A 23,165-nucleotide genomic window follows, 5' to 3' on the forward strand; every position below is an offset into this window, starting at 1 on the left:
GAATGCTGCCTTTAACCCGGGACTCAGAACCTGCAGGAGTGAAGGTTTGGGTCACCCCACCAGACTAGATGAACTCTGATCATCTAAGATATTGTACTGACCTTTCTTTCAAATAGCAGAGGGCATGGGCAGCATCCAAACTTAGGTTTCTAGTCTTCCTAAAGATTTTATGAGAACACACTATCCTATATGCCTTTTGAATTAAATCAGATGTAGTGAATTGTGTACTTAGCAACTAAGAAACCTAATATAACCAAAATATCTATCTTTTCTTCTAAACTAGGTGAGGTTGAGTTTCCTTCACTTATAATCAAAAGTACTCTGATACAAAACTCAGTCAGGGGAGATGGAGGGGGAGGTGTTCTATTTTGAATGACACCTAAGGCATCAGAAAGCGTTTCACAAAGGGAGAAAGAAGACTAGAGAAACATCTATATTTCATTCCTTGCTCAGTGTAATTATTTTCCTTCTGCACCGACTTCCCTTTCTATTTTTATGTAAGGTCTGTTGTTGGTGGTGTGTTTTTACCTTTACAATTTAATGCAGAAGTTACAAGTTATAAAGACAGGGCTGTGGCTAAAAGCAGAAGAGGAATAAACCTCAGAGATGGATGCTGTGACATTAAATTTAAGCCTCCTCATTTAAGGAGACAGCACCATATTTTCTAATGATTCAGGGATAATTGGTTGTTTGGTTGCTAAGTTGTGTTTGACTCTTTTGTGACCCCATGGACTGTCGCCAGCATCTGTGCTGACCTTTCTTTCAAACAGCAGAGGGCATGGGCAGCATCCAAACCTAGGTCTCTAGTCTTCCCAGAGACTTTATGAGAACTTTATATTCTATATGCCTTTCGGCTTAAATTAGATGCAGTGAATTGGGTACTTAGCAACTAAGAATCCTAATATAACGAAAATACTATCTTTTATTCTAAACTAGGTGAGGTTGAGTTTTCTTCACCTATAATCAAAAATACTGAATACAAAATTCGGTAAAAAGTAGAGTGTTCTAGGAACAGAGCCGAGATACATGGCACTTACTGACAGAGTCGGGGTAGAAGAGAATCAAGCAAGATGGGTGGGCAGAGGCAGCAGACATGATGGGGCGCTGGGGGATTCCTGCTGGAGGGTCGCCACTGTGGGGTCAGGTAGGTCTGTTGGCTTCAGAAGTCCTGGCTGTGAAGCATCAAAACATGGATCCCTGGCCTTTCTGGAGGTCTGTTAGCTTTCTGATACCCTTTAATAGATTTCTTCCTCCGCAAACTGGCTCACTCAAATGGATTCTATTGTCTCTAATTATGACTTGCTCGGTATCCTTTCCAACTTCCTGCTAGTTCACTTTCTTATGCTACCAAGGCTAGAAATCCAAACATGGTATTTCTAAGACTCCCCTGTGATTCATTTCTGCCAGTCAGATGTATATGTATAAGACAAGTTCAGAAATAAATTAAGCAGGCACAGTATGGATGGTGCATAGCAAGAGGGATCCATCTTGCTGCAGCAAAAGTAGGAGGCACAGAATTGTTCTAGATCCCATCAAGTCTGCCAGAGGTTTCCTGATCTCAAGATCGTGGCTACAGCAGTGACCCTGGCTCAGACGTTAACCCATCAGCTTCTCAATTCCCACAGTGGACAGAGCTAAGAGTTCACTTGGGGATCATTTCTGTGGGATTATTCTGAGATCCAGCATGAGCCTACTTCTCCAACCCTATCAATGATTTTAAGTATCTAATTTCTAAAATTAAACCCCATTCAGTTTAAAACAGCTCTTATAATTCTGTTATCTGCAACTGAAGTTTAAATGATACAATAGCCAGGAAATACCCTTCAATGAAAAGAGTTTCTATGGCAAAGGACTCCATTGTATGAAGGGGGATGGACTTTGCTATTTCACACTTTAGATTTTTCAGGTTCCTCTGCATATTTCAGGTACTGTTTAGGATGTAGAAATCCACAAGAGAATGTCATCCCCACTCTAAAGATGAGGGGAAAAACAAAAATGTTTTTTCAAAACCATACCAACTCTTTAGTACATCAGAGAGCTAAGATTAAGAGACAATCAACTGAACTAAGTTAAATTCCTAAGCAAAAGAAACAAAAATAAAGGTAAGAACAACAAAAAACTTACCAAACTATTAAAGGTCAATAGAGGGCTGCTGCTGCTGCTGCTAAGTCACGTCAGTCGCGTCCGACTCTGTGCGACCCCATACAGCAGCCCACCAGGCTCCTGTCCCTGGGATTCTCCAGGCAAGAACACTGGAGTGGGTTGCCATTTCCTTCTCCAGTGCATGAAAGTGAAAAGTGAAAGTGAAGTCGCTCAGTCGTGTCTGACTCTTTGCGACCCCATGGACTGCAGCCTACCAGGCTCCTCCATCCATGGGATTTCCCAGGCAAGAGTACTGGAGTGGGATGCCATTGCCTTCTCCACAATAGAGGGATAGAACAACCATTTAGCATCTATGGAAGGGGAATTCAAACACACTTGCCACAGATCTCCATAAGCTGTTCATGAGAAAGAACTGAACCAGAGCAGGAAACCTGAGAAACCCCCATTGGTGATGGTGGAAATCTGAATCACACAAAGAAACGAGGAGGGGCAGAAATGGTGAATTTTTAAAATATAAGTAACAATAAGTAAATAAATATTGGGGGGATTAATCTATTTTACAAAATCACTGATTGCCTAAAGCAAGAAACAGTAATAATTCACTGTGGAACTTAGAACATGGAATAAAACATATGACAACAAAAGCACAAGAATGGGAAAGAAGAACTGGAAGTGTACTGTTTCATGGTTCTTACAATCTATGTAATCTAAGTAGTATTTATTTCAATGTAAACTGTGGTACAAAAGATATATATTGTAAACCACTAAACAAAAGTTTAATTAGTAAGCTACTAGTAGAGATAAAATGGGAGTCATAAAAAAATTATTAAAAAAAGGAAAAGAACAATGGGACAAATGGAAAACTCACATTAAAAATGATGGATTTAAACGGTTAATTATATTTAACAATTATATTAAAGGCAAGTGGTCTAAACACTTGAAGAAAAAGGCAGAGATTGTTAGATTGGTTAGAAAAAAAAAAAGATTCAACTTATTACGTGTACAAAAAGCCCACTTTGGACATAAAAGTAAAAAGGATGGGAACAAAATATATTATGTAAACAATAAAGCTGGAATGGTTATACTAATAGGAGAAAAATCAGATTTTGCCACAAGGAATATTATCCCAGGGATAAAGAAGCATAATGTAAACAGTAAAAAGTCAATTCATCACGAGAACATAACAATCCTAGATGTGTATGTGCCTAACAACAGAGAGTCAACATATTTAAAGCAAAAACCTAATACAATTCATGTCAAGGCAAAAACCACTACAATACTGTAAAGTAATTAGCCTCCAATTAAAATAAATAAATTTTTAAAAATTAGAAAAATCTACAACTCTATCTACAGACTTTTAATACTACTCTCTAGTTCTTCTAGAACTCTCCAGAAAACTTGAACAATACTATTAATAAGCCTGACCCAAGTAACATTTATAGAATATTATACCTAACAGCAAAATACCTATTCTTTTCAAGAGTACATGGTGCAGTCACCATATACTACACACTACAAACGAACCATACAGTAAGGCAGAGTTAATCAAATCTTCAAAATGTACAGTCTGTGTGTGTGTTTAACAAAGTATGCTTTCTGAAAACAACAGAATTAAACTGGAATTCATAACCAAAAACATATATGGGGGAAAAAACCCTACATGTGGAACTTACTTCTAAATAACCCATGGATCAAAAAGGAAACCATAAGGGAAAATGAAGAAATGAAACTGAACATACAATTGATCAAACTTTCTAAGATGAAGCTAAACATAACAGTGCACAGAGGGAATTGATGCACACCCTTTCTCATCAGATATTCAGCAGGAAGAACTGGGACAGGGCAAAACAGCTGCCCAGGGTGGTGGTGTGGGTGTACACAGTGCTGATCTGCTGCCACTGGCCAAGATAGCCCCTTGCTTCCCAGATCCTTCACTCATACAAAGCGAAGCATCTGCCACTGGAGATGGACTAGAAACTGTCCCACCCCCTAGTCCCAGGCAACATGTAGTGGTCAGTGGAGGGGGACTGGAAATGTGCTCACATCCAAGAACCCCTGCTAACAAAAGGTTGCACAAGGCAGAGACTGGTTGCCACAAGGGAGCTGGAGAAAGAGCAGAACTGCTGTGGCAGCACCACCGCTGAAACACGGGCACAGGACTGGGCAGGAACAGGACAATGAAGAAACCCCAAGCCCTTCCCATGGACCACTAACACCACTCTACCACAGGGGGAAGGGCAAAAAGGCAGAGAAAGGCTCTACAGTGCAAGGCCTGCCAAGGACGGGACAGGCACAACGAAAAATAAAAAAACTCTCTGCTTTCCAGGCCCCACATTACTAAGTTGCCTCAGTCGTGTCCAACTCTTTTTGACCCTATGGACTGTAGCCCACCAGACTCCTCAGTCCCTGGGATTCTCCAGGCAAGAATACTGGCGTGGGTTGGCATTTTTTTCTCCAGGGGATCCTCCTGACCCAGGGATCAAACCCACGTCTCATGTCTCCTGCATTGGCAGGCAGGTTCTTTACCACTAGTGCCACCTGGGAAGCCCAGGCCCCACATTAAGCACAGGTAAGACTTTGAAGTCTGTGGATGTTCAGTTCAACCCCATTCACCCTTCCAATGAGGGAGAGACCTAACCCTCAAAACGGTGGAAGGTGGCCAGACATACAGACGTGACACCAGAGACAAATGAGATTGACAGCAGTTGCTTAGACTCACAGCCCACGGGAAGAGGACCCTGCACAAGATGAAGGGGAACAGCTGGGCCTGGAGAGTCCAGCGGGCGCTGCGGAACGCGGAGCCATGCAACAAGTCCAGCGGGCGCTGCGGAACGCGGAGCCATGCAACAAGTCCAGCGGGCGCTGCGGAACGCGGAGCCATGCAACAAGTCCAGCGGGCGCTGCGGAACGCGGAGCCATGCAACAAGTCCAGCGGGCGCTGCGGAACGCGGAGCCATGCAACCAGAGCGTGAGACGTGCCTGGTTCCGGAAGAAGGTTCCCACAGGAGGATGTGATTGGCTTGTGTCAATAATTCTGCCTGCTGGCAGGGAAATGAAACCCAATAGGCTGAAGGCTAGGGGTGGGGTGCTAGGTGCATTAGCCATATGGGGTGCATGAGCCATATGTCCCTCACCCTTTCCTGCTGGGTGAGGGACATATCTGGCAAGAAAGGGGAAATTCAGTTAAGCTTTTGGGGTCCCGTGGAGTTCAAAGGCGGTACATGAAATATTAGGCCTTGCAGTACAATAGTTCACTGAAGACAGCCAAATAGTAAGGAAATCCAAACCTAGCCAATAAGAGACTATATTAATATACTAAAGGATCTGGTTGAAAAGGTAGAAAATACACATGGATAGGGAATTTATACAAAGACAAAAAGCATAAAAATAAAATGTGAATGTTAGGAATATATGGTACCATATATGAAGAATTCCTTTAACAAGTTTATCAGTATACTGGACATAGCCAAGAAAAGAATTAGTGTACTAGAAGACAGCTCAATACACACTATACAAACTAACGCAGAGACAGCAAAGCTCAGCTCTAGGAAACTCAGTGAACTACAAGGACAGTTAAGTATACAGAAAAGCCTACCAAGGGCACACTGCAGCAGCAAAACCTGCTACGAACCCAAAGTGAAGAGACAGTCTTCAGCAGAAGGAAAAAGAAACATTTACATACATAGGAACTTCTCATCAGATGCTATGTAAGCCAGATAGACAGACATCTTCAGAATACTTAAAGAGAAAAAAAATTTAATATCTTTTCAAAAGGGACAGTAAAGTTTTTCAAACAAAGCAGAAGTCAATTCTCAGTCAAACCTGAATTCACTGTCAGCTAAAGTATACTAGTAAAACATGATTACATTAGAAGTTTCAAAGTAATGATCTAAGCTCCAACCTTACAAAAAAAAACAAAAAACCAAAAACTAGGAAAGCACAAAGAACATAAGCCCAGAGCAACCTGAAGGAAAGAAATAATAAACAGAAAAGCAGAAATCAATGGAACAGAAAACAGAAAAATCAATCAAATCAAAAACTGGTTCTTTGTAAACATCAATAAAATTGATACCCACCCCCCGGCCAAACTAAAGATGAAAAAAGAAGAAGAGAAATTACCAGTGTCAGCAATCTGAGAGGGAACATCATTACAAATCCATCCCACAGAACTTAAAAGCATTATGACAACAAACTAGACAAAAGGGACAGGGGGAGAGAGATGCCGGCAAGACAGAGGAGGATGTACCAGTCTTGGTACAATAATTAAGACAGTTATCAACAAGTGAAACTTGCCCTGGGAGAATACAAGAGTCAAATAAGAACCTGCAACAACACAATGTAGCTAAAAGTGGAGAATAACTGCACGGAAAGGATCACGGAGCAGATGGACTTCAGCGGAGCAGATGGACTTCAGCTGAGACACCTGGAAATGGCTAAGAACAACGGAGGGTGGAGGACGTCAGCGTTTAAGCCACACGGCGGATACCACTGCAGTCACCAGCAGCCTGCTCTGCAGAGAAGACTGATAGCCCTGGTCACTGAGGACTCAGCAGCCCCTCAGCAGTGTGGAATACGGGCAGCTTGCACACTAGAGGATTCTGTAGTGTTTGCTGGAGTGAACCTCAGCGGCCTCCTCTGCAGAGAAAGCTGGAAGCTTCTGCCACCAAGGTAATAACCAAGAGCCACTGTTGCTGCTAGCCTCCTAGAGAAGGAGATGTTATTGCACCCCTCCCAGGAGACATGTACACCCCAGGCCCCCGGCTCCTCCACATGAGCTCACATCCCATGCACCAGAACACATGCTTCAGTCACTTTGTGGGCACACACACTCCACCCCCGGCTTTAGTAATCCACGCATGCCCCCACCTCAGCACCACTGCCACCACGGAGGCACTCCAAAGCCAGACTCAGCACCAAAAGGGATCCTCTTGCCCATGACATGCACTGTGGGAGAAAGAGAGATCAGGAGGTCCCCAACAGCCCTCTCTGCTGCACACACCTGCACCCTTGGCTGCTGCAGTCTTTCCTGACACTGACACCTGCCATCTTCTGACTTCAGCTCATGGGGCTGAATGTGTACTACACCAACGGGCCTTCCCAGGAGCTGGAACTAATACACACCACTCAACCTGCTGCCCTTGCACCCACTGACCACTAAAACTAGTCTGTAAAGTCTGTTGTTTCTGCTCAAATGCACAGACATTAACACAAAGCTATGAGAAACATGAACACTTATAGTAAGGTGACACGCCCAAAGGAACAGTAATTTTCTAAGAAACTAACCCTAAAGAAATAGAGATCTAGGATTCCATGACCAAGAATTTAGAAGAACTGGTTTTAAAGAAGTTGAGTGAGCTGTAAGAAAAACACAGATAGAAAATGCAATAAAATTAGGAAAATAATGTACAGACAAAACAAGAAGTTCAACAGAAAGAAATCATTTGAGAAAAGCCAAACAATTCTAAAGCTGAAGAATACAATGAATTAAATGAAAAATACAATGATGATCATCAATACAGACTTGATCAAGCAGAAAAATCTATGAACTCAAAGACAGGTCATTAGAAATTATCCAGTCAGAGGAGGAAAAGATAAAAAAAAAAGAATGAAAAGAAATTTATTACAATTATCAGAAAAAGAAGATCACAGCAGAAATAAATGAAGAAGAAACAGAGAAACAACAGAAAATATCTATAAACTAAGAGCTGGTTTTTTTGAAAAAAATAAACAAATTCTACAAACCAGTGGCTAGACTAAGAAAAAACAAAAAGATTGAAATAAACAGAATAAGAAGTGAAAGACATTATAAATGACATTGCAGAAACATAAAAGGATCCTAAGTGACTATGAACAATTACATGCCACCCAATTGCATAATCTAGGAAAAAATGAATAAATTCCTAGAAATATACAATCCAGACTGAATCATGAAGAGACAGAAAATGTGAGCAGAAGACTGCATCAGTAATCAAAAATTTTCCAACAAAGAAAAGCCCAGAACCAGATGACTTCATCAAACATTTAAAGAAGAATTCATGCCAACACATCTCCACATCCCCACCAGCATCTGTCATCTCTCATTTAAAAAAAAATAATAGGCAACAGATATGAGGCAACATCTCGTTGTGGTTTTGATTTGTACTGCCCTGATGATTAGTGATGTTGAACACCTTTTCACATACTTGCTTTTCATCAATGAGGATGGTAGCTGGAGGCTTGGCCTTTAAGTTTATATATTTCAAGTACAGGGTGGTGGAGGGGAGAGATAATAAGTTAACAACACTCAAGATGGCGTTAACAACTGCAAACTATTATATACAGAATGGATACACAAGGTTCTACTGTATAGCACAGGCAATTATATTCAAAATATTCTGTGATAAACTATAAGGGGAAAGAATATTTTTTAATGTGTATATATATATAACAGAAAGTAAAATTGTAAATCAACTATATTTTAACAAAAAAATAAATAAGGCAAAGGCTACAATGATTAAAAACAAACACCCAAAACTACAAAAAACTATTCAAAACTACACTAAACAAAAACCTTTAGAACAGTTAGGCTCCTGATGGTCTATCTTCTTTTAGGTTTTTGACATGCTCAGTTGCTTAATCGTATCAAACTTTTTGCGACCCCATGGACCGTTGCCCTCTGGCTCTTCTGTCCATAGGATTTTCCTGGCAAGAATACTAGAGTGTGTTGCCATGGCTTCCTCTGGTGACTCTTCCTGACCCAGAGATCAAACTCACATCTCCTGCATTGCAGCAGGTTCTTTACCACTGAGTCATCCGGGAAACCCAAGGTTTTTGACACTGGTGGCTAATTCCAATCTCCAAAATACAACAATCCTAATGTGGACTGGCTCATTGACAAGCATTCTAACTACCTTCATAAAAACTAATATATATAATGCCACAAATTTACAAGAATTTTATTAGGTCATGAAGGTAACAAAACCCCATCTAACAGCATTATTGCTGTTTACTCATTTTCACACCATTATTTTACCTCTGATGAATGCCAGCTTCTATGACCAAGTGTATTTCATTAAGCTGCTGTTCATTTCCTAGTCCTGTATTAAGTGTTATTTCCTAGTCCTATATTAAGTGCCCAGGAGGACTGTCTACAAGTTTCACACCTCAGTGTATACCTGTCAATCTGCTATTCTCTCCTTTTACGCATCAGGGGTCCAGCTGAAATGGCAGTTAACTCCCTGAAGAGACTCCTGAGTTGACTGGCACAACCAATAGCTCCCTTCCCACCACTTCCACAATACTTGTCCTTACGGCTGAAAGAAATGATTACACTATATTTTACTTGAGGGCTTATCTTTAGATCTCATGATCACAACTACAAATCATTTTCTGAGGTCAGGTCCACATTACATTTCTGATGCATGCCTAGTGTGTTACAGGTGCTCAACAAACATTTGTTGAACTGAACTGAGTTCAAAATGATTACCAGGACATAAAACGAGCATGCCACACTCAATATAGGGAAAAACAGCTTCACTTTGGTGCTTCTCATCTTCCACTCCTTCATCAGATCTGCAGACTTTGTTCTTTAGAGGGTTTTGTTTTTGTGGTTTCTATTTAGTGGTGTAGTAACTGTATATTACATTAGTAACACTGCACTGCTGCGTTATTCTGGCCATCTGAAGCTAAATGCCACCAATGCATTTTAAATTCCCAGCTGCACACCCTATAAATTGAAACCATGACATATAACAATCTGGGTGTGAGTGAAGTTTTGCCAAAACAAATGCCAGTGACACTAACAGCTTTAATTATCATGTTTTGGATTTAATATATCAACTCATATTGATAAGTAAAATTTTCCTTCAGAATAATTTTTAAAAAATGCAACAACATAAAAGGCAGGATACTGGATTACATTATATACTTCATAGTCTGTTATAAAGAGTCTATTTTCATAATTTAAAAAAATGACTGCTATAGAAAGCTATTTATGAACTTCACAAACAGAAATTTCCCCATTTCAAAGAGACTGTAAGCTTAATTAAAAATAGCAATTCCATAAGACAAAGCAAGTACACTATAGTAGACACAATTACCTAGTATTTAAAACGCAAGTAAGATCATGTACATTATCACAAAGAATAAAGATTGAAAACCCCAAAAGCAAATCCTCCTGCTTTGCTTGGTACCGGTTGTTTCTGAATTAGAGGTGTGTATCAAATTCAGGCTCAATCATTAGTAAGATAACCAGAAAAACACCCAAGGTCTAAAGGAGAACAAACTTAAAAAGCAGAGATCAGAAGTATCTAGTGCAAATGGTTAGAAAAGCTGTGCATAAATTAAACCTGGAACTCAGAGAGTGAGAGAGGTGAAGAGGATGAATTCATACTGCCAAGGTTTATAACAAGAATCTGGGGCTTTCCAACCCTGGGTCTTACTTACAATTACTTCTCAGGACAAATGTCAATTTCTCTCTCCACAATACTGACCTGCATTCTATGCTGAGCAGACAAAAATTACTAAGTCACAGGCTTGCTAATGAATAGTTTAAGGTTTACCAAATTTTTAAGAGATAAAATATTCCCACTCCAACATTTTACTTAATTCACAATTTTCTACTTACAAAGTCTTGACGTATGTCATTGAAGTCTTTGCCATATTTTTCCAATGCCTCTTCAAATAAACTAGCTTCAGAGGCTGACCATTCTTCCATTTCATCTCTGCATAAAACAGGTCCCCCAAGTGGTACTAAGACACTAATTGCACTGCTCAAATCATAGCCGTGCCTATACAATGTATCCATAGCATGAAACTAAAAAAATAAAGAAAATGCAGAGAAGAGATTAGCAAGAAAGGCAAATTTTCTTGATTATTTAAGAACAGATATATTAAAATGCATGATGGACTTAATTAAAAACAATATACTTAGTATTTTTTAAGTAACATAATTATGAAAAAATTTAAACAAATTATTCAATTATTTAAGACATCACATACTGCTTTTAAGAAAATGATGATTTGTACCTTTTAAGATATGTATTAAAAAAAAATGTATTCACTTCTTAGAGCAACAAATGGCTACATCTTCTAACCATGAAGATCTAGGACCTCCAGGAATTAAAATGGGAACCCAGTAAGTTTCACCATCCTTTTGGTTCAAAGCGCCAGAGTCACTTCAGCTATTGCATAAGGCTGGCACAGCCTTCTTTAACAAGGGAAAAATACAGAGGATGTATCAGAGAGTGAGAAAAAATATTTTCAGGTTGGATTAAGAGAATGATATACTAGGAATGAGATACGGAGGAAAAAACACCATGAAAATGAGAATGATGGTTAAGACAAAATTACACATCCATGTTAAACAAAACAAACAAAATAACATATCCACGTAAAAATAGTAACTTGGTTGAAATTCTCTAAGACCAAGAATAGATGACCAGGCTTGCTTGAAACAGCTACCTGGCCAGTGTGGATTTCATACATATTTCAAAGGTGAGTGATCTGAAAAGCAATTAGAAAGGGAGGAAATATAAATTTGTGTAATATAACTGGCTTTTTTCAAAAGTACCTTGGGTCTAGCTTATTTTAAAAAGATCCGTTCACAATATGCACACATATTTGTATGTGTAGGAGGAAAACTGCAAAACAGGACAGTCAGCTCTGTGTCTAGATAAGCATGTAGGTGTGGCACAGATGTGGTTGGCGATCAAATCCTTGCCAAGTGGGAGCTAGTTCTGTTTAAGCTTTCTAACATGTGAAAACCATGTGTTACACCTTTTACACAAAGTTATCTTCTGATAATTAACTAAAAATTTTATAAATGGGGATAGAGCCACATCTATCTTTTATTTTAGCCACCTGATGTGAAGAACCGACTCACTGGAAAATGATGGGAAAGATTTCTTAATGATGGGAAAGACTGAAGGCAGGAGGAGAAGGGGACGACAGAGGATGAGATGGTTGGATGGCATCACTGATGCAATGGACATGAGTTTGAGTAGGCTCCGGAAGTTGGTGATGGACAGGGAAGCCTGGTGTGCCGAAGCCCATGGGGTCACAAAGAGTCAGACATGACTGAGCAACTGAACTGAACTGATGTTTTTAAAATTTAGCTGTGGTCCTGAAACAACTGGTAGGGGACAGCAGACAGTTCCCTTCTGGTACAAAAGCATAAAGTAAGCTCAAATAGCAGCTAATATCTATTAAAGAGAAAAAAAATTGGCTACAATATGACTAAAAAATATGTACTTACACTGTGATAACATTAAGATGTTGAATAGGGTATGGAATATGAATTTGCTGACAGAACTGGCAGAACTTAGGACATGATTAGCAACAGTAATTAACTGTTTTTACAAGGGTTAACATCTCCCTTCAAATCACTGTATTCCACAAAACAAAAACACGTAGAGATTTCATTATCAATTTCCTAGTTATTATCTCAGCTAAGACCACACTGACCATGTGTAGTCTTTTGATCTGTCACAATCATGGAATAATAACTTCAACTTGCAAGTGAATTTCTTCTCTTCTCACTCTTCTACAGCAGGGGTTACAAAACTATTGGAACTGATCTTGATTCTTCACTTGAGTGCTGCAAACTTCAAAATCAACTAAACTTCACCTTTCTAGATAACCTCTCAGTTGACAGATTCAGCAATTTAACTGTACATACACTGTTAATTCACTTACACCATCCTTGAAAATAAAAAACTATTGTTTCTAGATAACTGATCTATGAAAATTCAAAGACAAATATCATTTAGATACAGTTAATAATATATTCCCATAAAGGATGATTTTTAAAACTCCAAAATTTACAGTGCATAACTAAAAAAAAAAGTTAATAGTATTCAAAAATCAATAATTATACAAATTAACTGTATTGCTGAGATTCCTCAGGAGGTACAAGTAATTTTTATAATACACAGGTGCTCTGAAACCAGAAGTCACAGAATTAAATGAGTTTCTCTCAGCTGATATTATACCAACCATTCAAAGCATGAATGGTTTTTCAGTCTTTTTGATCATGTTAGATGAATGAAAATGCCTTTCTTATAGGTACTTTTTAAAATGATGATGGGCTAGTATCTAATAAAGCTTCGAAGTATTACAAATATCCTAGCCTCTATAAATAACAGTAACCCAAATCCCAAGTGATCACGCTGTTTTAAAGATCAGGCTGTTCTTTACAGTGTGTTTATATCTCTAAACACTGAAGCAAAGCTTTGCTTTTGAAGACTAGTTCCTGCCTTGTGTCACAAATCAACTGGAAAGAATGGGATGGACTAAGGCTGACCATAGCTATGAAACCTCCAAGCCGACATTTACACCACAGCCCAGAGGAAAGTGCAGTTAATGATCACTATGTGAAGAAAATAAACATCCCATGAGACACAGGCACTGTGGAATGCCTAAGGAATAATTCTGTTAAAATCAATGACCAGAAAGGATCACAAAGGAAACCAGAGGATCATATTATTTGTTCAGAGTCCATATTAATGCCATCTTTCTGACACACATAGAAGCTTCTTCAGGATGAACTTTTGGATAGTTTAATCCAACCCTAAAAAACCAAGTAAAGCATAAAATATACTTTCTAAAACAGCAGAGATGATATCCAGTGAAGACTCACAGAAATAAGCTAAGACAAGACATAAGAGCATGACATATAACCAACAACCTACTGTTTATCAGTTAAGATAAAAACTCAAAGAGCTAGACATGTAAGAGAACGTACTGGCTGAGTCCATTTGTGTGAATTTTGGGGAAATAACAATTTATGGTGAGAGAAGTTAGAACAATGATTACCTGAGAAGAGATCACTGACTTGGAAAGAGCATAAGGGATCCCTGTTCATCACCTAGATCTCGGTGGTGGATACATGCACGTATATACATGTAAAAATTTATAAGCTGGGCATCTAAGTGCACTTAATATACTTTATTATATGTATATCTCAATTGAAAATAAGATAAAGAACTTAAAACTGAAAATCCTCCCTCCAGCTAAATACTTTGTGAAGGCACCATCTTCTAAATAGAGATACAGATACACGCAGATACAGATACAGAATCCATTCAAAACTAAATTTTAAAAATCATGACAGCTCAGCACAAGCTTTTCTCTCTGCCAAATAGTGGTGAAGGTGTTGTCATATTTCATCTCATTCAAAACAGATGGAGATGACAAACAGAAGTATTTTAGGATAAAGACTGACAATGAAATCTTGGCAGTGGAATTCTCATCCTTTGTTCATCAAACAGAATTACATTATGGTAAACTGGACTATTGTTCAGCAAATATTCACTCCCTCTGTGGGCCTCGAAGGGAGTGTATTCTTCCACTCCGTTGAGGCTGGGCCTAGCTATGTGACTTGTGTGGCCAACTGGATGTTACGCTGCATGACATAACAGAGCCTTGACATGAGTTTGTGCATTTAGACTTGTGATACTGATGTTTGCCAACAGAAGAGGAGAGAGATACACAGCAGGACCCAACCTACAGCTTCACACCTGAATCAGCCCAGTATAGTTCAGCAGAACCCTAGATAATCTGTAGAGGGGGACAAGATATTAATGCTTTCTGTTTATAAAGCAATGAAGTTCTGGGCAGGTTAACCCATGTTTTTCCCTTTGGGGAATTAAGAGCTTATTCACCCAGTGCTAGCAGTGCTGTAAGCAGAGCAAACAGCCTACAGCTGCTGCTCCTCTTTGGAATGATCTCAATTTAAGAAAGATTCATCTCCCCCATCTCCTGGGGCAGCCTGCATCCAGTGACACAGGAGTGTACAGGCTGAGGCCTTCATTCACACAGCATCAGAGCCCACCTTCTCCCTCTAATTCTGCCTCCCTCCCTTCTCTTCCACAGGTGTAGATCCCAACAATGTTCCCTAATACATTTCCAGCATTCAAATCTCATTGCAGAATCTGTTTCCCAGGAACCCAACATGTAACCTTTTGGCAATGACAAAATGATACCCATATATATTCAGTAATAACTACTGATTTATTCATTTAAGAGTTTTACAAACATTTTATACGTATAACTCCAGCACAATATATAGCATTCAGACTATCAAGTTTATTTAAAAAAAAAAAGTTTTCCCCACCTTTATAGTTCTGGTTTCTCATTTCTTAATTAGTAAATTCAGCGTGCAGGTTCTATCCCAGGTTAATTTATATACTTCCAGAAGGAACGGCCTCTTGAATCCACAGAGTGTTGAGGTGGGGAGCCCCCAACGTCAGATTCGTTTCATATATGATAATATACATGTTTCAATGGCATTCTCCAAAATCATCCCACCCTCACCCTCTCCCACAGCGTCCAAAAGACTGCTCCACACATCCGAGTCTCTGCTGTTGTCTTCTATACAGGGTTATCGTTATCCTCTTGCTATATTCCATATATATGTGTTAATATACTGTATTGGTGTTTTTCTTTCTGGCTTACTTCACTCTGTATAATAGACATTCAGACTATCAAGTTTATTTTAAAATTAATTAGCACAAGGTTTTTTCCAAGTAGAAATAGAAATTCTCATGACTGAACCTCAAACCATGATCAAGGCAAAATTTTTTATGTATAAGTAGTATACCATCCAATTAATTTTTGCTTCCTTCATTCATAATCAGATTTGTGAGGACCTGGTTGTCATTCACTCATATCAATCTATAAAACACCCAGAGACATGTTCTTCTGTGAATTCATACCTTCATTATTATCAACAGAAAGTTCCAGGGGTGGCAGGCGATGTTAACCCCATGGCCCTAATGTCACTTCCAAACTTACTTTGAGCATAACTGTGGGGTCTTCCCCCAGCTCCGATTCTAGACACAAACCCAACAAACACAGAATACAACTGTGTGGGGACACTGAAGAACAAACAGTGAAGGCTAAGGTAATTCAGAAACAGGAGGCATGAGAGGTGAGCTTCCATACAGATCTAAGCTTTTACCTGGAGGGTCTTTTCTAAACTGCTACAAAAGAGAACAGACCAAACAGAAAGTCAGCTTTGTACTAAGCTAAGGTGAAAATGGGCAAGACCACTTTCACCTCTGAGGGAGCAAAACCCTTGGACATTCCAGGTCTTAGAGAGAATGACAATATGTTAAAATAATTGGTATACATGTTCTCTGACCACAAGCCCCAAAGCAATTAAGATAGATTTATGAACCGCATTTCCTTGGAAATTAACTCCCAATCAAATGCAAAACTATAAAGTAAATTAGGAAATACTCAGAACCAAGTGATAATGAAAATACTACATATTAAAAAATGAGATATAGAGGGACATTTATAATCCTAATTACTAATAAGAGAAAAGTATATAAATGATATTAATGAGCTAAAAATTGGTCTTGTAAAGTTGGTATAGGAATATCAGGGTAAAGCCAAAGAGAAGACGAAGGAAGAAAAGAATAAATAGAAAACAAATATACAATAAAGAAAATCAACTAACCTAAAATCTCATTCTTTTAGATAAGAAAAAGAGAATTTTCGGGCAAAACCATCAAGGAAAAAAATAAGAAATGTGACACATAAACAATAACAGAAATATTACCAGGTGGCCCAGTGATTAGGATTCCAGGCTTTCACTGCAGAGGGCATGGTTTAATTTCTGGTCAGGGAACTAAGACCCCACAAGCTGCACGGCATGGCCAACAACAAACAAACAAAATTACTATGAAAGATCATGTTGCTAAATATGAAAACCTAAGGAAAAACAGAAAATATCCTGATGTAACTGACCAAAGGACTTAGAATAAAAACTTACTCTAATTATTAATCAAATTATAACCATACCCCAAATGGAGGGATATTCTACAAAGTAAATGGCCTATACTCTTCAAAATGCCATGGTCGCAAAAGACGAAAAGAGTGAAGAACTGCTCAGGATTGAAGGTAATTAAGGAGATTATGACAACCCACTCCAGTATTCTGGCCTGGAGAATCCCATGGATGCAGGAGCCTGGTAGGCTACAGTCCATGGGGTCACAAAGAGTCAGACACGACCGAGCGACTTCACTTCACAAGGAGATAATACAACTAAATGCAGTAAGTGATTCTCAAGTAAATCTTGGATGAGAAAGAAAATATTTTTCTCCTGACATTACTGAGACAACTAGCAAATATGACTAAAGCCTTTAGATCCAGTTCAGTTCAGTCGCTTAGTCGTGTCCAACTCTTTGCGACCCCATGAATCACAGCACGCCAGGCCTCCCTGTCCATCACCAAATCCCGGAGTTCACTCAAACTCATGTCCATCGAGTCAGTGATGCCATCCAGCCATCTCATTCTCTGTCGTCCCCTTCTCCTCTTGCCCCAATCCCTCCCAGCATCAGAGTCTTTTCCAGTGAGTCAACTCATCGCATGAGGTGGCCAAAGTATTGGAGTTTCAGCTTTAGCATCAGTCCTTCCAATGAACACCCAGGACTGATTAGATTAAATAATAGTACTATAACAATGTTCATTTCCTGAGTCTGAAAACTGTACTGTGGTTAAGTGAAAAATGATCCTTGTTCTTTCAGGAAATACCTCCTCAAATACTTTGAAATAAAGGCACATCTATTCTGTAAGTAAGTGTTAGTCGCTCAGTCGTGCCTGATTATTTGTGACCCCATGGACTGCAGCCCACCAGGCTCCTCTGTCCATGAGATTTTCCAGGCAAGGATACTGGAGTGGGTTGCCATTTCCTTCTCCAGGGGATCTTCCCAACCCAGGGATCGAACCCAGGTCTCCTGCACTGCAGGCAGATTCTTTACCGACTGAGCTACAGGGGAAACCCAAACTTACTCTCAAACAGTTCAGAAATAATAATATGAATATAGATAAAGAATGATAAAGGAAACATGGTAAATGTTAATACTGGGGAATCAGGGTGAGGGGAGTACAGGGAGTCTTAGTACTATTTTTACATTATCTCAAAATACAAAAATAAAGTTTTAAGAAATATAATAGCAAGCCTTCATTAATACAAACTTATAAATTCAAATCTCTTCACCATGAACCCTCAACAAAGAAGTCAAAACAATTTTCACTATATTTCCCCATAGTTCAATTGTGCAGTGATTTTCTAATGTTTCTTATATTAGTGTAAAATGCATGGAAGGAAAAGTCAAGTAAAAGGCAACATACACTGAAAACAAAAAATAAAACAAAAACAAATTTAATCTCAAATTTAAAATAGATGGATAAACAGATGCTTAACACAAGGACACAACTGCTCCCAAGACAGTTGACAGTGTCTCTAAGGTCATTTTATATCATTTTAAAATTCTTATCCTGCATTAGATCATCAGACAAAAAGAAAATGTGCTTCCTTAATGCTGTATTTAGAAGGAAGGAAAATTTCATGTTTTGTTTGTTTTACTGCAGTGGCAATCTATTAGTTCAAATTTTAATTTTAGTCTTGGATACATGGATACTCAGAAGTACTCGTAAGTTTTAGCAAAATGAGTTTTAAAAATTATATGAATTCTCATTTAATCAATTTTACATTCATTGTGAAGACTAGATATTTTTGTAATGTAAGTTGATGCCTAAAATGTTCACTAGATTTATATATTGTACTGAGTACAATTTCTTTAAATGATGTAATGACTGTGATTTCCAAACTGATCTAAATTCCCAGTACCCTCAAAGCCCTAAATGAAGTGTCTGATGTGAACAGGAATCACAAACAAATAGTGGTCAACAGCTGGCATTTTAACAGAGGGATAAAACTATTGTTGGCTAAATAAACTTTCTCTTATCAGAAAAATACTTTATTCTGTCTAAGTTTTTCTTGATGGGAAAATTTTTTCCGGTAAAAGGTATAGCTTGTTTTAAGTGGAAGATCTTTAAACTATAAGTGATTTCCTTGTAACAATTATGTTAAAATGGTTAAAATGTATGGTTAATCATAGCCTAACAATCATATTCAAACTTGATAATCTATTACAATGACTGTAAATATGGCATGAAAAAAACCCTTTCAGTCAATAATGCTATAAAATCGAAGAAACTAAATGATACTCAACAAAGACAGAGGAAGGAAATGCATCACTGTCATCATCAGCTCAACAATAACAACCAATATTTATTGAGCTCTTATAATGTGCCAGACACTGTCCTAAATGATCGACAAATACTGTCCTGTTTAATCCTCAAGTTGATGTCACAAGGTAAGTCAGAGACAGGCTTTTCTGGAGACTCAAGGAGGACACTGAGGCACCGTCTGCTTTCTCTTCTAGTGAAGATGGGGCTGCAAGAGCCAGATGAGCCCAGTGTTTGTGAACATTACCTTAAATGAAGATACACAATCGCTTTTCGAATAATGATGGAAGCTCAAAAGACTTGTGACATAGCAATAAATGAGTTGCCTTCCACCCAATCTGGACAGTCAATGACACGGTGAGATCTATGCTCCTCCAGAGAACCCAGGGGCCCAGGCCCAGCCCCAAGGTATACTCTGGCAAGCCAATGAAGTTCCATCAACTTCTATATGCTTATATACATATATCAGCAACTAATAGGAGCATGTCTGCATACCCTCTTCTTGTCAATCTATAACCTCAGGGCAGAAAGATTTTATTATTACCATTGCTGAAGAAGAAGCTCAGACATAGTGCGATTAAACAACTTGCACAAGGCTATATGGACCAAAAGCTATAGATATAGAGGGGAAAAAAAACAAAGAATAAAAAAAGTACATTCATTTGTACACCCATGTTCATAGCAGCATTATTCACAATAGCCAAAAGGTAGAAGCAACTGAAGTTCCTACTGACAGATGAACGGATAAACAAAATGTAACATATACATACAGTGGATTGTTATTCAGCCTTAAAAGGCAGGAAATGCTGACATATACTACCACATGGATGAACTCTCATGAAGATTGTTATGTTGAGCAAGCCACCAAAGGGGAAATATACAGTTCCACTTACGTCAGATACCTAATCAAATTCAGAGAGATATAAAGTAGAATGGTGACTGCCAACGCCTAAGGACTGTTTGAAGGATCTGGGTTTTTACCCTAACTGCAATGAAAAGACATGAAAATAAATAAAAAGACACTATCTTATATAAGATAAGGGACAGCAAAATCAAAGTTGCATTTTTAAAAGAACAGAAATTAACACAGAAATTAGAGATGTTCCAGCATGTGATTTTCTCCCTACTAAGTCAACCCTTTCTCAGAACCAGACTTTAGCATCAGGAAACCTAGGTTTCTATGTTTATGTAAGTTATTTAACCATTATCTCTAATATAGTCCATCCTAAAAGATTTCTAAGGCCCCCTAAAACTCAGAAAGCTTTGAGTCCTACTCTCCCACCTGTTTTGGCACTCAGAGTCCAGACAAAGGAGAAACCCGGTACTTGTGCAAATCCCTATTCTCAGAAACAGAGGCTTCAGAAACAGAGGCTTTACTCCAGCAATGGCTGCCTAACAATGCACGTGGCACTTGGCCCTCCCAGCCACAAGCAGAAAGGAGCAGTCTAGAACGTCCACCAGCTATTACTTAACTAACCACCTCTTAGTTTACTTTGTTCCAAGGAATTTTGCATCCACAATGCAGGAGGAAAGGAGAGTAAATGTAGGGATTGGTGTAAACTGATTTTTTTCTTTCTTTGCATATTATACTAAGTATACTTAACATTTTAGTGAAACGTCACATTCTCTGTGACATCAATGTTTTAACAAATATAAATCTTATTATATGGCTTAGACTAGTAGGGTTTGAAATTCACAGCCCACCTATGTTTGTAACAGGTCTCAGAATGATGAAGTTAGATCCAACAATCCTGCAGGCAGCACAATTACCTGCTCCCAAAATATTACTGGTGATTTGATAAACTGGCATATACTGTCTTGGATAAGCAGATGTGTCAGCTGAAAGCTAACTGTAGTCCTCAGAGGACAAGTTACAGAGAAAATCCCCTGAACAGGGTACCTAGGTCACAGCAGCTCCATAACCCTGCCCTTCTGTGTGCTCTACAGATCCACAGTCTGGTCACCTGATACAGAAAGGTACTAACCTGTGGGTCTGTGAACAGTGAAAGCAAAATGAGAACCCAACTCCTCAAATTCAACTAAATGATGAAGCCATTTTCATTTAATGGCACAAAACAATTAGCAACCTTTCACACATTATTCTTGGAAACAATCTTCAAAACTCATATTATCAACATAATATTAATTTTAAACCACTGCCATTCATTTTTGTAGAAATGCCTTAAAATCTCATATTTTCACATCAAAGTAGTAGGCCCAGATACCACTGGGCAAACAGGATTTAAGGTGAAGGCATGGCCTCTGAAATAACAAGAGGCAGTAACTTCTCCCTGCTTTCAAGACTTCTAAAAGATGTCAATTTCATGCAACTGAAAGTAACACAATCTCAACACAAGAACATACAGAAAGTACACGTGAAGTTGAAACCAGACAGGCAGAGCAGGAAACCAAGACACACAAATGCTGTAGACAAAAAGAACCAATCTTCAGCGTCGCCTGATCTGAGACAGACAACGATGATGTGTAAACTCAAGCCACTTTAACAAGAACAAACCAGAAGAGGTAATCTGATGGAGAGAACTCCTCAGAAGGAGCCAAGATCCAAATCCTGTCTCTGAAACCAGCTGTACAAACAAGCTGTACACAAACACAATCCCCTAAGCCTCTGAGCATACTGATGCTTAAAAAAATTATAACACATAATTTAAGATATAATGTAATTAAAAAGTGACTCCAAAGTGCTAAATACTGAAGAAAATAAAAACAGAAGAGATGGTAACAACTGGAGGGTGTGAAAGTACCTACCTAGATGGCATGTAACAGGCAAGTATTAAAAAAAAAAAAAAACACACATACACACCACATACTTAAACTAATTAAGATATAAAAACTGTATCCCCTTTAAAATGTTTCTTTTTACAATGGCCTTCAAATGAACAAAAACAAATACCAAATCCTAAAGACTGCTGCTGCTGCTAAGTCACTTCTCAGTCGTGTCCGACTCTGTGCGACCCCACAGAGGGCAGCCCACCAGGCTCCCCTGTCCCTGGGATTCTCCAGGCAAGAACACTGGAGTGGGTTGCCATTTCCTTCTCCAGTGCATGAAAGTGAAAAGTGAAAGTGAAGTCACTCAGTCATGTCTGACTCGTAGCGACCCCATGGACTGCAGTCCACCAGGCTCCTCCATCCATGGGATTCTCCAGGCAAGAGTACTGGAGTGGGGTGCCATCCTGAAGACTGCCCTCTTCTAAAAGAAATTCATACGCTGTCCCACCATTTACCAGCAGTGGGAGGCAGAGAGTCGCCGCAGCTGTGAGCCAAGAGCCCACACACCTGCTCTTCACCTGTCGGACTGAACTTAAGGCAAATCCCAGCCCCAGCTGTCTTATCACAAGAGCTCTGTCCCATCTCAGGAACTGGCTTTGTAGTCTCACTCCTCAGTGTGGAGGGAATTTGCTGGATTACAACAGGGATAGCACCCCCTCCCCCTTAATAATCTGGGAGCCATTATCTTATAAGAACATCATCAAATCACAAAAGACTGACTACATAAGTAACAGTTTCTCTATACAAGGAAAAATCATGCAACATTAGAAAAAAATTTGCAGATTCTTATATGAAACAGTGTTGTTATAGTGTTAGGAAAAACATGAGGCAGAGGGGGGCACAGTATAAAATGCTCTTTTTAAAAGACTTCAACTCTATGCTAAAAACAAAGTCATGTGGAACTTATTATCAGGTATCAAAATTTATTATAATATGGTGCTTTCACAGGGACAAATAGGTCAATGAAACAAGAGACGAGATTAAGAATCCTAAGCATTTTTAGGATCATGAAATAAGATAGAAGAGGCATTATAAATTCTGAGGCAACAACAAATTCAATAAAAGATGCTGAAATAATTATTTTTCCATATGGAGAAAAAAATGAGACTGCTACCTCACTTCATTCTTAAAAATATAAACTCCAAATGTATTTGTCTTACATATGAAAAAAACTTCATTAGAAAAAAACAGAATAATAATATAAGTTAAGAATGGACAAAGGATACATTAATCTAAAATACAAAAAAGAAAAAATC

The 23,165-nt window shown here is 38.7% G+C and overlaps 1 protein-coding gene across 10 annotated transcripts in view; it reads right to left on the reverse strand.

The window, feature by feature from the left end:
* MTA3 (metastasis associated 1 family member 3) overlaps positions 1–23,165 on the reverse strand; it is a 222,724-nt gene that overhangs the window by 42,025 nt on the left and 157,534 nt on the right. For 8 of the 10 annotated variants that reach the window (XR_016038611.1, XR_016038612.1, XM_088841515.1 and 5 more), the window contains exon 9: positions 10,709–10,897. The exons of the other annotated variants lie outside the window; for them this stretch is intronic. Coding sequence is in view for 6 of the 8 variants with exons in the window: in XM_088841515.1 (XP_088697641.1) it covers positions 10,709–10,897 (189 nt within the window). In the remaining 2 variants the exon portion in view is untranslated. The remainder of the gene's footprint in view (positions 1–10,708; positions 10,898–23,165) is intronic. 10 annotated transcript variants of the gene reach the window in all.

This window comes from Moschus berezovskii, chromosome 11, assembly GCF_049115385.1.
Source record: "Moschus berezovskii isolate FMDL1 chromosome 11, NW_MosBer_1.0, whole genome shotgun sequence".
Classification (NCBI taxonomy): Eukaryota; Metazoa; Chordata; class Mammalia; order Artiodactyla; family Moschidae; genus Moschus; species Moschus berezovskii.